Source organism: Bos indicus, chromosome 15, assembly GCF_029378745.1.
Source record: "Bos indicus isolate NIAB-ARS_2022 breed Sahiwal x Tharparkar chromosome 15, NIAB-ARS_B.indTharparkar_mat_pri_1.0, whole genome shotgun sequence".
NCBI classification, from domain to species: Eukaryota; Metazoa; Chordata; class Mammalia; order Artiodactyla; family Bovidae; genus Bos; species Bos indicus.
This window is the reverse complement of record NC_091774.1, coordinates 56,341,824-56,357,066: the sequence shown is the minus strand read 5'-3', so window position 1 is coordinate 56,357,066 and position 15,243 is coordinate 56,341,824. Positions and strand designations below refer to the sequence as shown.

Sequence of the window (15,243 nt, the reverse complement as noted above, 5' to 3'; positions counted from 1 at the left end):
CTCCAGTACTTTGGCCACCTCATGCGAAGAGCTGACTCATTGGAAAAGACTCTGATGCTGGGAGGGATTGGGGGCAAGAGGAGAAGGGGACAACAGAGGATGAGATGGCTGGATGGCATCACTGACTCGATGGACGTTGAATCTGAGTGAACTCTGGGAGTAGGTGATGGACAAAGAGGCCTGACGTGGTGCGATTCATGGGGTTGCAAAGAGTTGGACACGACTGAGCGACTGAACTGAACTCAACTTCAACAAAATAATTGATCCAGTCACTAAACAACAAATAACCATGCAAATAACAGTAACAAATCACAAATGAGGGTAGAGGAAGACCTGTACCCAGTTACAACACACAATGTCTATTATCTATATATACAATCTAAAATGTCAATGTAAAATGTCTAAAATGTCCAGTTTTCAACAAAAACATCAGGAGGCATGCAAAAAAACAGGAAAATATGACCCACACAGGGGAAAAAAAGCAGTCAACAGAAACTGTGAGAGCAATCACGTGTCAGATTTAACAACAACAACAAAAAGGCTTCAAAACAGCCATTACACATATGTTCACAGAACTAGAGGAAAGCAGGATTACAGAAGTAAAAGAAGGTATGATAACAAAGTTGCATCAAATAAAGAATATTAATTAAGCAATAGAAATTACAAAAAAGAATCAAATGGAAAATGTAGAGCTGAAAAGTATAGTAATTGAAATAAAAAATTCACTAGAAGGGCTTAAGAGTAGATTTGAACGGGCAGAAAAATGAATTAACAAACTTAAAGATAGATCACTTACAGATTATGCAAGCTGAAGAATAGAAAGAAAAAAGAATGAAAAAAATGAACATAAATGTGAAACACCAGTAAGTACACAATACATATGTAACTACAAAAAGGAAGGAACAGAGAGAAAAGGGGACATTCAAAGAAACAATGGCTGAAAATGTCCCAAATTTATTGAAAAGCAGTAACTTACACATCAGGAAGCTGGACAAACACTAAAGAAGATAAATACAAAGAGATCCACAAACAGGCATACCACACTTAAAATGCTGAAAGTCAAAGACATGGAGGAAATCCAAAAAGCATCAAGAGAACAACAATTTTTCATTTACAACGGAACTGCATCGAGGTTCGAAACTGACTTTTCAGTGGAAACAATGGAGGCCAGGAGGCAGTAGAAATATGTGTTCAAAGTGTCAAAGAAAATCCATCAACCAAGAAGCTGATATTCAGCAAAGCTATCTTTCAAATATTGCAGATGTAATAGTCTTTACCAAATAAAAATGAAGCGAATTTGTTGCTAACTGACCCCTTACAACAGACACTGAAAGAAGTTCTATGAATAGAAGGAACTAGAAACAAAACAATGATATTCACTCTTGCCAGTTATATTCAAAATTTTACCATTCTAATCAGGGAAATCAGGCAAGAAAAAGAAATACAAGGCATCCTGATTGTAACAGAAGAAACTATCTCTATTTGCAGATGATTTGATTATTTCATATAGAAAATCCTAAGGAATTCACTAAAAACTATTAGGACTAAAAGTGAGTTTAGCTAAGTTGCAGATGTAAAATCAATAGATTCAGTTGCATTTCTATACTAATCCAAGTAACTAGAAAAACAAAATACTTAAAAATAAATTAACAAAAGTGTAAAGTTAATACACTGAAAACCACTCATTTCAACAGTGTTGAAAGAAATTAAAGATCTAAATAAACACAGAAACATCCCATGTTCATGGATCAGAAGATTTAATATTATAAAGATGGTAATACTCCTTGGCTGATCTACAGATTCAAAGCAAACCCATGAGATTTTCAGCTTTCTCCTTTGTAGAAAGTGACAAGCTGATTTCAAATTTCATACAGAATCGCAAGGGACTCAGAACAGCCAAAACATCTTTTAAAAAACAACAGAACAGGAATATTCACACTTCCTGATTTCAAAGCTTAATATAAACCAATGGTAATCAAATCAGCACAGAGACAGACGTATAATGGAATACAATTGAGAATCCTGAAATAAAGTCATACACGTTTTCAGTGGATTTTCCACAAGGGTACTGAGATCATTGAATGAAGGAACAGTCTTTTTTAAAAATGGTATTGGGATAATCAAAGCTCAATATGCAAAGAATGAAGTGGGATCCTTACTTCACACCATTACAAAATTAATCAAAATAGATCAGAGATCTAAATTTAAGAGGTAAAAGTATCAATCTCTTAGGAAAAACATAAGGATAATCTTCATAACCTAGGATCTGGCAAAAGATTCTTAAATAAGATACCAAAAGTACAAGCAACACAAGAAAAAAATCAACTGTATATCATCAAAATTAAAGGCACTTGTGCTTCAAAGGACACCATCAAGAAATGAAAAAACGACCCACAGAATGGGAGGAAATGTTGGAAGTTTATGTATCTGATAAAGGCTTAATATCTAAAATATGTATAGCAAAAAAAAAAAACCACCTTTCAGTTCAATAATAAAAAGACAAATAACTCAATTTAAAAATGGCAAAAGATATAAATAGACATTTCTCCAAGGTAGATATAAAAAGGGCCAATAATCACATGAAAAGACACTCAACACTATTAGTTATCAGAGAAACACAAATCAAAACCACAATGAAATATCACTTCACACTTCACACAAAGTACTAGTTGCTAGAATCCAAAAATCAGAGACAAACAAGTGTTATCAATGAACAAGTGGATAAACAGAATGTGCAAATATTATTTGGCCATAAGAGGGAATGAAACACTAATACATTCTATTTCATAAATGAACCTTGAAATCATTGTGAAGTAAAAGAAGCCAGTCACAAAAGATCACACATTAAATGACTGCATTCACATAAAAACCCAGAATACAGAAATCTAGAGACAGAAAGTAGATTAGTGGTTGCTTAAGACTAAGAGGTTGTCATGGTGGGACTTCTTTTGAAAGTGATGAAAATATTCTAAAAATCAACTGTGGTGATGGTTGTACATATCTGTGAATATACGGAGTGAGTGAAAGCTGCTCAGTCATGTCCGACTCTTTGTGATCCTACGGCTGTAGCCCACCAGGCTCCTCTGTCCATGGAATTCTCCAGGCAAGAATACTGGAGTGGGTAGCCATTCCATTCTCCAAGGGATCTTTCTGACCCAGCAACTGAATCCAGATCTCCTACACTGTAGGCAGATTCTTTACCATCTGAGCCACCAAGGATATACTACCTACCATTAAATAGTACTCTAAATGGGTTGAATGGTAGGTGAATTCTCTCTCAATAAAGCTCTTTTTTTAAAAAAATTCCAGAGCATTTTGAAAAGGAAAACTTTACACTTCTTTCTTGAAAGCACATATACCATTGAAACTAAAGCCTGACAGAGACTGCAGGCAAAAAGAAAACAAGAGATCAATTTCCCTATGACTACTGATCCATTGTACTATCCATACCTCATACTAGCTGTGAGGCAGTGACCAAATGGTACAAAGTTCCAGTCAAAAGGTACAAACTTACAGTTAAAAGACACATAAGTGCTGGGGATGTAATGTACAGCATGATGACTATAGTTAACAGTACTGCACTTGTATACTGCAAGTCGCTGGGAGTAAATCTTAAAAGTTCTCATCACAAGAAAAAACCCTGCAACTATGTGTGGTGATGATGCTTATTGGAGTAATCATTTTGTTATATATATATATATATATATATCATCAAATCATTATGCTACATATAAAGCTAATACAATGTTATATCAATTACATCTTAAAAAAATAATAAAATGTTCCTATCAAGAAAGTAAACAAAAAATTGAAAATATCAGGATCTCCCAAAGTCCTGTTCTACTCTGAAATAAAATATAGATTCCATGGAGGAAAAAAAAAAATCAATTTTCTTTTCTTAAAGATATTAAGTATGTTATGAGGCATTTAATCTCCTTAAATCTAAGACTCTATCCTATCTGCCTTTCTAGTCAATACCTTTATGATTCAGTAACTTACGTTATTGTCTCCTACCCTTGAGTGCCCAATGTGCTAGCACCCTGTGCTAGAGAGGATTTCAATAAACTGTTATGCCACATTTCTTCACTGTACACAGTGTCTTTTAATCTTAGTACCTCTGCCTAGCACCTAGCAACTCATGCCAAATTCACAATATGACCTCTAACACAAGACTCCCCAGACTAATTTTTCTACTGCTCACTTCTCATAACCCCAGTAGGCTCCAGAGTATAGTTCTAAAATCTGGGTTTGTTTCCTCTGCTTCCTTTTATCTCTCCTGAAAGTTCACTGAAGAAAACCTGTTCCTCCTGTGCAAACTGCTTTTTCATTCTTCTCTATTCCCAAGCATCAGTTTCCTCTATATAAATATCCCCAACATGAGGGCCTCAGAATATACTTTGGAATTAAAACTCTTGTGCTTAAGGAGCCTATATGTGGAAGTAAATCCATATATATTATTACAATTTTCAGAGAACTGGTGACTGGGGAAGAATTACCATCTCCTATAAACATTTTTCCATTTACCTGACTCCTGTTTGATTTGAATGGTAGGCTTGATACCCGGTGGCAAAGGAGACTGCTGAGGCTGCTGCTGATGAGATACTGGAGAAGGCTGGGCCACCTGTTGCTGTGTCTGTTGCTGCACTTGATGTAACTGCTGCTTAGGAGACTGCTGATGCTGTTTAGGAAACTGTGCAAGAATCTGAGTTGGGGCACCCACTAAGCTTTTGGGAGAAGGAAGTCTGGTTGATGCCATTTTGATTGCTGACGTAGATACACCTATAGAAAAGTAAGGAAAAGAACATTTAAAATTAAAGCATAATTAAAACTACTTCTGGTTATTATAGTAGATAATAATTTAAAACTAGGTAAATCAAAGAAACAATGATTATCCAACACCTAGGGTCAGATATAATGTATGTAGTATTTTACATATCTGATATCTAGTCCTCAAACTTTGCAAGAGAGGCATCATTGCTCCAACACTCAAAAAACTAATTCATTTTCCCTTGGTGAAGAGTCAAAACAAAAGAAACATCAACCAGCACATTCTCACTCATCTCTCAATAGGTTTTTCTCTTGGAAAATATAGATTCTCAATGTGAATAAAAGAACAAAAGCAAACTAAGTTTGGTTTTGTTTTTTGCAAACTAAGTTTTGAATACAGTTTTTTAAATATTGCTTTTCAGGTTTTAATGAGTCAATTTAAAAATGGCGTTAGACAAAATAATTCATACTGAAACATTCACCTTTTATTATTTAGCATGGTAAAGCAGCTCTTCTGTATCTCATTTCCAATAAAGTAAATATCAGTTGTTTCTTGAGAACTGGGTCATTAAATAATCATGTGGAAAGGTACAAGTGGGCATACTATTTAATATATCCATAGCAAAAAATTCTCATGATAAGAGTATTTAAGAAATTTTTCAGTGCAATGCTAGTATTAGCAAGCAGGCACAGGAAGCAAATACCAACAATTTTCACTACAGATGTTATGAGTTTGAGAAAAATTATTCCCTCTCCCAGATTTTTCATCAGTAATTTTACAATTCATCAACAACACAAGAGGACTATTATCTGTAATGAAGAGAAACTGATAAATTAATAACCTAATTATAAAAATCTAATTATCAAACAGGCTATTTCACACCTTCCTCCCCCACAGCCCTATTATGACATTTATATTGCATTACAGAAAAAAAATTTAAATATCACATTTGTATGTAAAATGTTTCTGGAGAATAATAAAAATGAAGAAGAAATCTTAAGACACTCCAACTCAGTTTTCCTGTATGTTGAGTTTACCCTGCACTATAATTCTCTAAGGGTTGTTTAACGGATCAGGTAAAACCACAGATTGAGGAATATTTTGAGAGAAGACAAAAGAAAGATGCAGTTAGAATCAGCTCAAGGGCTTACTCATCTTATTTACACATTATTCTTCCACCTTGCTCACCTCCATCCCTCCCTGACTGCTAGGATTTTAGTGACATGTGTCTGCTATATTGCTTAGTTTTACTGAACTAGATTATCTCTGGAGCCCCTTTCAAGTGCCAACGTTTTAAAACTTAATGAATATAAAGTGTTATTCAAGTGAAAGTATTTTTAAACTATCTGAAAACTTTAACCTTTACACTGCATTAATGAACTCTTGTATTAACTGAGGTAAACTGTGCACATGAGGAACCTAACCAATCTATGTTCTCTACATCCTTTTATACAGGAGCACATTTGAATTGACAGGGTTGAGGAATTTCATAACAAGAGGATTTCATGAAACAGAAATGGAAAATGGGAATTGGGTTCAGGGCCAGACTAAAAAGACAAATACAGTAAAGAGAACAGGAGTATTAGTGTATACAACAAAATAGGAAGTACCATGTTACTTAGGTTGAAGTGCAATCAAGGAGGAAAATAAAAGCAGAAGACTGTCACAATATTTGGTAAGGTAATTCATCAAGTCTATAAAACATCATTAGAAGAATGAGACAAAAGAAATTTCTCTCACCAAAGTAAGAGAAAAGACAATGGCAACAGGATTTATCTGAGAAACAATAAAAAGTAGAAAAATAATAGTGATCAATCTGAGTAATAAATAATAGTCCATTCTTCTGTTAATGAAGAACAAGAGTCAGATGAATTTAAGAGATAAGATAAAAAAGGTTATTTATGACTTATAGTCTGATAAATACTATATGAAAACTAGAGGGGATAAAAGGGAAGAATCATGTTGTGATACATACTGAAGTATTTATAACCAAAATTATGATATTTAGGATTTGCTTCAAAATATTCTGGGTCAGGAATATGTAGAGGAAAAAAGCAGGTATAGATGAAACAAGACTGACCATGTGTTGCTCATCACTGAAGCTGGGTAATGGGCACATGGGTATTCATTTTACTATTCTATCTGCTTATGTGCTTGCAATTTTCCATAATAAAAAAGAAAATTTCAGTTATCCTATTTCGTAGATGACCAATTCAGTATAAACATTCTAATTGGTAGAATTTAGGACTTCTTATATTCCAAATATGTAGTTCCTCTCCATACACATGAGCCAACCATACACAATTCCCCTAAACTCTGCTTTTAGAGCCAGTCAGATGATATCACTTAAATGGCAGAAAGCAAAGAGGAACTAAAGAGCCTCTTAATGATGGTGAAAGAGGAAAGTGAAAACGCTGGCTTAAAACTCAACATTCAAAAAACTAAGATCATGGCATTTGATCCCATCACTTCATAGCAAATAGATGGGGAAACAGTGGAAACAGTGACAGATTATTTTTCTGGGCTCCAAAATCACTGCGGATGGTGACTGCAGCTATGAAATTAAAACATGCTTGCTCCTTGGAAGAAAAGCTATGACAAGCCTAGACAGTGCATTAAAAAGCAGAAACATCACTTTGCTGACAAAAGTCCACATAGTCAAAGCTATGATTTTTTTCAGTAGTCACGTATGGATGTGAGAGCTGGACCATAAAGAAGGCTGAGTGCTAAAGAATTGATGCTTTCTAATTGTGGTGCTGGAGAAGACTCCTGAGAGTCCCTTGGACTGCAAGATCAAAACAGTCAATCCTAAAGGATATCAACCCTGAATATTCATGGGAAGGACTGATGCTAAAGTTGAAGCTCCAATCCTTGTCCATGTGATTCAAAGAGCCAACTCATTGGAAAAGACCCTAATGTTGGGAAAGACTGAGGGCAACAGAAGCAGGTAATAGAGGATAAGATGGCTGGACAGCATCACTGAGTCAATGGACATGAGCTTGAGCAAACTCCAGGAGATAGTGAAGGACAGGGAAGCCTGGTGTGCTGCAGTCCATGCGGTCACAAAGAGTCAGATACGACTTAGCGCCTGAACAACTACACATATTAACATGGCGTCCTCCACCAGGTCTTATTGTTACTAAGACTCTTCCCCCTCCACCACCAGCTGCCCCTAGAAGAATAACCAGAAACAGATACATCAGCTCTAAAACAGTTTGTCTTTAGTCCCCAAAAGAAGCAGACGCTGAATGCCATAGTGCCCCAGGTACCTACAAAGAAGCTACTGAAGAAGCCCTGCACTCAGATCACAACTGCAGTTTATATATTACCACTTCTGCTAACATTTACCTTTTTCTAAGAAAATGCCTTAATTTCTTAGCCCTTATATCTAAATTAAGTATCTCAAACAAAAACTCAAAATAATCATACACTTTCCTTGGAGTATCTACATTTGGATAGTTTCCTTTTGTATCTCTCATGCTCTACTGAAATCCACTGAATTTAGGAGAAATCTCTGAGATGTCCTGTCCAGCTCTCCTATGACGACTTAGGGCTCAAAGATATACAGGATGCTAAGAAACAAAGGAGAAAATAGGGAAGTCAAAGTCACAGGTTCCCAAAAGATTCAGAAGATACCTGGAGAAAATTAAGAATGAAAAATGGAAGCATGGAATATTCATTTGCCTAAAGGTATTTCAATAATAACGAAGAGAAATACCAGTCAGTCAAACCAGTCAATCCTAAAGAAAATCAACCCTGAATATTCGGTGGAAAGACTGATGCTGAAGCTGAAGCTCCAATATTTGTGCCACCTGATGCAAAGAGCCAACTCACTGGAAAAGACCCTGATGCTGGGAAAGATTGAAGACGGGAAGAGAAAGGAACGACAGAGGACAAGATGATTGGATAGCAACACCGACTCAACGGACATGAGTTTGAGCAAACTCTGGGAGATGATGAAGGACAGGGAACGCTGACATGCTGCAGTCCATGGGGTCGCAAAGAGTCGGACACAACTGGGTGACTGAACAACAAGAGAAATACCCTTCTTTTCTCAAATAACAATTTCACAAAAGGGAAATGTGCGTGTGTTGTTGGGGGGCGGGGATTAAATCAGAAGCTTGGTATGAACACTACTATATATAAAACAGATAATCAACAAGGACCTACTATATATATAGCACAGGGAACTCTATTCAATATTCTGTGATAATCTATAAGAGAAAAGAAACTAAAGAAGAATGAATCTATGTATAACTGAATCACTTTGCTGTACACCTGAAACTAACACATTGTAAATCAATTATACTCCAATAAAATTAAAATATTATGAAAAAAAATTCCATACACTACAGGGACAGAATTTCGTGATGAATTACCACTTACCTTGTGCTACTGTTGACATGACCACAGATGGTGTGGAAGAAACCACAGCTGTTACTGCAACTGTATTAGGAATAGGTGATGGTGTAGAACTGCTGCTGCCACTGCTGCTACTACTGACCAGAGAGGACTGTGAAGCAGTTATAACCACTGGTGGCTTCTGAGTTGTGGAAGCAATGACTGATGTTGGTACAAGCTTAGTGACTGCTGCATAGTTATGGGATTTGGAGAGAATGTTGGGCACGAAGGTTGAACTTGGTGATGTGGTCACTATAATAACCTAAGGAAGGTAAAATAAGTTATTTTCATGTACCTATCACACTACTAATGTATCCAGACTCACAGTTTATACAATTTAAAAATAGCTTATGAAACACAATGAAGCAATTCAAGAAAAAGAAATTTACAACTAAAAATATATGAAAGCTTTCCTTTACTAGTGATCATCAATATTTATTTAAAAGAAACAACTTTTACTAACCAAACATTTTAAAAGACAACATTCAATGCTGTACAGATGCAGCATTTCAATATGCTCAGGAAGTATAAACTGGTATAATTTTTCTAGAAAATAATTTGGATAGTCATTCATTTATAAATATTTGTTGAGCATCTACTATGTGCCAGGCATGGTTCTAGAGGCTGAGGCTAGTGGAATGAACAAAACAGAAAAATTTCTAATTTCCATTAAACTACAGTCCAGTAAGGGGAGAAAAATAGTAAACGAGTAGAAAAATATATGTCATGTTGAGATAAATGGAAGACACAATAAAGCAGGGCAGAAAACAAAAGAAAAAGGGGGTGGTATACAGTTTTTTATAAAATGTTCAATGAAGATCTCTCTGACAAGGTGATAAATAAGCAGAAACTCCAAGTAGGGGTTGAATCACACTGCTACCTAGAGGAGAGCATCCAATGGAACAGGGAACAGCGAATAATAAGCTCCTGAGGGAGAAACAAGCTTGGTATGTTCAAGAAACCTCAAGGACCTAATAAATTGGATTGGAATTTATAAAACAGAGAGTAGTAGCAGACAGGCTTAGTAAAGTAATGGGGGACTAGATGATGTAAGACCATGTTGATATGTATACCCTTGATATTCGATATGATGAAAATGGCATTTTATCTCTGTGGTCTTCCTTCTAAAAACCCGTAACCATAATCTAATCATAAGAAAAACACGAGATAAATTAAAGAAGTGGGGCATACTACAAAATATCTGACTAGTCCACAAAACTGTCAAGGTCCTCAAACACAAGGAAAGTATGAAAAACTTTCACAACCAAGAGGAGTCTAAGAAGACATAACAAGAAAATGTAATGTGGTATCCTGGAACAGAAAAAGACAATAGGTAAAAACTAGAGAAATCTGAATAAACCATGGGCTTTATTAATATTAATGTATCAATACTGGTTTATTAATTGGAGCAAATGTACCATATTAACACAAAATGTAAGAACAAGGGAAACTGAGTGCAGAGTATATGAGAACTCTCTGTACTATTTTTTCAATTTTCCTATAAATCCAAATCTGTTCAAAAAAATAAAGTACTTTTTACAAAGCACTACTCAATTTGCTAGGTGAAAAGTACAGCCAGGCAGAGACAGGAGAAACAGGAAGACAAATTAGGAGACTCCTGAAAACCAAGCAGAGAAGATGGTGACCAAAATGTCTGTAGTAAAACTGACAAAAAGTGAACAAATTCTGAATATATTTAAAGGAAAACCAACTTGATTTGCTCACAGACACAGAAAATGGAGGGAAAAAGAGGCAGGATAGAGACTTCAAGGTTAACCACTAGGACTTGAAAAATGTAGGTGACAGAGGAGAAAGCATTTCAGAAAGAGGGAACAGGACGGCGCAAAAGATCAAAGGTAGGAATTAGTCTGATGTATTTAAAAACAGAAAAGAGAGCCAGTGCAGCAAAAGCATACAAGGCAAGGAAGGGTTACAAAAGTAAGCAGAGGCCAGATCAAATTTGCAAACCAGAGTAAAGAATCTAAATTTTATACTAAGTATAATGGGAAGCCATGGGAAGATTTTAAGTAAAGAAATAGCAAAACCTGATTTATAGTTTAAAATATCATTCTAGTTGCTAGGTGATGAGAGTTAAGAGTGGAAGCAGTGAGACTAGTAAAGAAGTCACTGCAGTAGACTAGGCAAGAAATGGGAGAGGCTGCTCGGACTAGGGTGTTAGTAGTCAAAGAGAAGTGATCAGATTCAGATTACTTTAAGACAAAGAGTCAACAGGACTTGCTGATGTATGGAAATGGCAGAGTTGAGGAAAAGAAGAGAATCAAGATTAGCTCCTAGAGCTAATACACACTGGTTTACTGAAATCTCCTAACAATTTTACCACAGAGATTACTATTATTATCCCCATTTTACAGTTGAGAACACAAAACCATTTATAAATCTGTAGTATCAGCTTTATTCTGGGCAAGAATAATGGTAGTTTAGTGATACCCCAAATGATACTAAGTGAATTTTTCCTCTTTAACCAGAATTACTTTTTACCTACCTAGGACAGAAAATTGTTTTGAAAAACCCAAAGAATTTAAGAGAGAAATTCTTTTTTTTAATTTTTGTATCAGTCCTAAAGAATGTCTGAAATTAAATCAGTAAGTCAAACTTACTGATGTCTGTCTGTACTCAGTACTGACATCTCAAAGAAGCTTTGACGTCATATCATTATTATTATATATTCCAGTGTTAGAGAATTCTAAGTAGTGTCCATTACTTTAAGAAGTTTGTTGATTATTTGAGGAGTCAAGAGACATATGAGTCTTGACCAGCAAAAACCTCTATAGAGCTGACCAGTGTACTTCTACATAGACTCAATCAGCAAACCTCTACATAGCACTACTACAAACACAATCATTAGCCTTCATATAAACTGAGAAGTAGACCAATATGGTGAAAAGACCCGAAGTTAAGAGTCAAATGAACCTGAGAACTCTGAGTAGAGAATCTCTGCTACTAACTAATGGTAGGGCCCCGGATATGTGAAAATCTCTATGTTCCAATTTTCATCTATAAAATAGGGATAATAATACTTACCTTACAAACCATTATAAGGCTTAAGTGAGATAATGATGTGAAGCATCTAACATAGTGCTAGGCACATAGCAGGTGGTCAATATTTGGCAGTTTACAAATGGTACTTAATAGTATCTTATTACTACTACTTAATAAATGTTAGAAGGATATCAGTAAAGCTGTTATAGATCAAATCAACCTGAAAATTAAATTTTTAATATATCAAATTAATGTGGAAATTTATTTTAATGTACTCTATTTTTGTTTCATTAAAAAATTTTATATATCTTTTTCCCAAATTCTGATACTCCTGAGAATCCAAAGAGCTCACAGTTACTATCAACTAGCCAAGCCAATTAATAGTAGTAATAGTAATGGCAGGTTTCATATTTGCCAATTCTGAACTAATAGTAGTACCTTCCTAGAGCACAGTTTTTAAAGGGACTCTGTGGCACAGATGAGAATTAGCCAAGGCTTGGCAGGAAAGTTGCCACACTTAACAGGCAATATCTGTCATGGGTAGGGAAAGGGAAGCATTCACACTTGGGTCAAATATTTTTAATTTTAGAACTAGAGTATACATGTAGACTTCTAATATTGAGACAATAACATTTCAGCAAAATAAATATAGAATCTTTGAAAGCATGTTTTAGATTATAGGTATAAACGATAAAATATACTTTGAGATTTCAGTCTGCAAGCTAATTTCTGATTTGAAAAGGGGTTATCCAAAATTAGAGATCCACCTTGAAGAAAATTTACTTGTACTTCAGTTACGTGTTACAATAAGGAAAACAAAGGGATTTTGAAACCAAGAGAACCAAACAATGTTTATTCAGGCCATAATTCAAATTACTGACCTTCTAGCACTCACAAAAACTCCTTAAGAGTGCTGGGACTTGCACCCTAAGGATAAAATGAAAAATATCAATCAAGCATGTGAAAGCATAAAGCTATATTCTGTTGCTTTGTTTATATAAGTGTTGTACCAATGTTATACTTAAAATGAAGGCACCACATTAACACAGGTGGAAATTTGTCTACCCTGAAAATACATGACCTATTTGAGTTTGAATCAAGTCCACAAATTCATAAATAATTATACTTAATGTAAAGTAATTCCTAAGTTGACTTCCATAGGATTTGTGAGAAATCCAAGGTGAATAGAATAATGGTAACAGCTTTACAGAGATTTCAAAAAAATCCAATTATCCAGCAAAAGGAAAACAAAAAACATACCAAAAATCCAGTGTATCTATTAGTCCTACCCACATTCAGCTTCTCCAAGAAATAACAAAATTAATGGCACTGAATACACATGAAGAGTATAGTTTTGCACCTAAAACAAAATAAATACTAGATACTTAGCAAATATTTGTGGAATGAATAGGTCTTAATTTTATTTTTTTTTTGGCTGTGCTAGGTCTTCATTGCTGCACAGGCTTTCTCAAGGTATGGCAAGTGGGGGCTATTCTAGTTGCAGTGCGTGGGCTTCTCATTGCAATGGCTTCTCTTTGGAACACAGGCTCCAGGGCATGCAGGCTTCAGCAGGTGTGGCACATGGACTCAGTAGTTATGGCTCCCGGGCTCTAGAGCACAGATTCAGTAGTTGCAGTAAAGGGGCTTAGTTGGTAAATGGCATGTGGGATCTTCTGGGAGCAGGAATTGAACCCATGTCTCCTGTACTGGCAGGCGGATTCTTTACCACTGAGCCACCAGAAAAGCCAATTTAATTTGTTTTACATGTTTATTCAACACAGTAGGACAAATCTAAGGTTCTAAGCCTGGAATATTATGGGATGACTCATGCATGACTTTGGAGATAAATATGTCCTCTTATGAGCATTACAAGTCTGACAACCTCAACTATCCATTTTCAATTGACAATTCAGAAGAAAAGGAAAAATTAAAATTAAAAAGTTCACCAATTTCACTTATAGGTGAGCCCCCATCTATTATAAGAATTTCTACACAGGTTTACTAAGAAGACTGGAAAGTTAATTTAAATGTCAGGTGACATTTACTGAGTATTCATCATATGTACTATGTTAAGTACTTTCCACGAATCATCTCAATTAAGTAGTAAGCACTATTATTATCTTTGTTTTTAAAGGAAACTGAGGCTCAAGAGAGATTGAGAGCAACTACTAGAACCATATATACTTATTCATTCAACAAATATTAGTTAACACCTACTGCATGTCAAGCGCTGTTCTAAACACTAGGAAATAGTAATGAATAAGACCAAGTCTCTACCTTCAGTAACTTATACTGTATGGGAGAAATAGAAAATAAACAAATAAGTAACATAATGTCAACTAGTTATAAGTATAATGAATAAAAGTAAAATAAGACAGAATAAGGAAATAAAAGGACATAGACTAGAGGTGGGTGCTCTTTTAGGTATAACTTTGCTACATTATTTCTCAAATATCAAAAGAGCAGAAGAGAAGAGGGAGATGAGAAGAGAATTACTGATAAAATGGATCCAGCAAAGAAGGTAGTACAAATTTACAGAAGTAGATTTAAATATTCTTGGAGTATAGCAGGCTAAAGACACCTAATATCCAGCTAGCCCAGAAAACAATAATTAAAATGTATAAAAATTGATATTCAGAAAGATTACCCTGGAGCCATCAAATACAAATACAAAAATTATGTTCAGTGTAACATTTAAGAAGTCAGCAAAAATAGTCAATTTCTATATATTAAGGGGGAGGCTTAGTGAAATAAATTCATTATTTGGAACAGTTCATTCCCAATAGTATAAATAAATTTTTTTTTAAAGTTCACTGACTTGACTTATAGGTTTATCTCTTCCAGTAAAATATTTTTATATAAGTCTACCAAAAAAGATTAGCAAGTTAGTGTTAGGTAACACTGCTTTCCATTAAAACACCAGCAAGGGAAGAGACCTAACATTTTTTGAGTACATACATTTTGTGTACTTTAAAATACCCAATCTCGGGAATTCCCCGGTGGTCCAGTGGCTAAGACTCTGTGCTCCCGATACAGGGGGGCTGGGTTCGATCCCTGAGTGTCAGGGAACTAGT

The 15,243-nt window shown here is 35.2% G+C and overlaps 1 protein-coding gene across 16 annotated transcripts in view; it reads right to left on the bottom strand.

Annotated features, from left to right (window-relative positions):
* EMSY (EMSY transcriptional repressor, BRCA2 interacting) overlaps positions 1-15,243 on the bottom strand; it is an 80,829-nt gene that overhangs the window by 44,864 nt on the left and 20,722 nt on the right. For all 16 annotated transcript variants that reach the window (XM_070803943.1, XM_070803938.1, XM_070803937.1 and 13 more), the window contains 2 exons: positions 9,155-9,431; positions 4,525-4,779 (listed from right to left, as the gene is read on the bottom strand). In XM_070803943.1, coding sequence (XP_070660044.1) covers positions 4,525-4,779; positions 9,155-9,431 — 532 coding nt within the window. The remainder of the gene's footprint in view (positions 1-4,524; positions 4,780-9,154; positions 9,432-15,243) is intronic.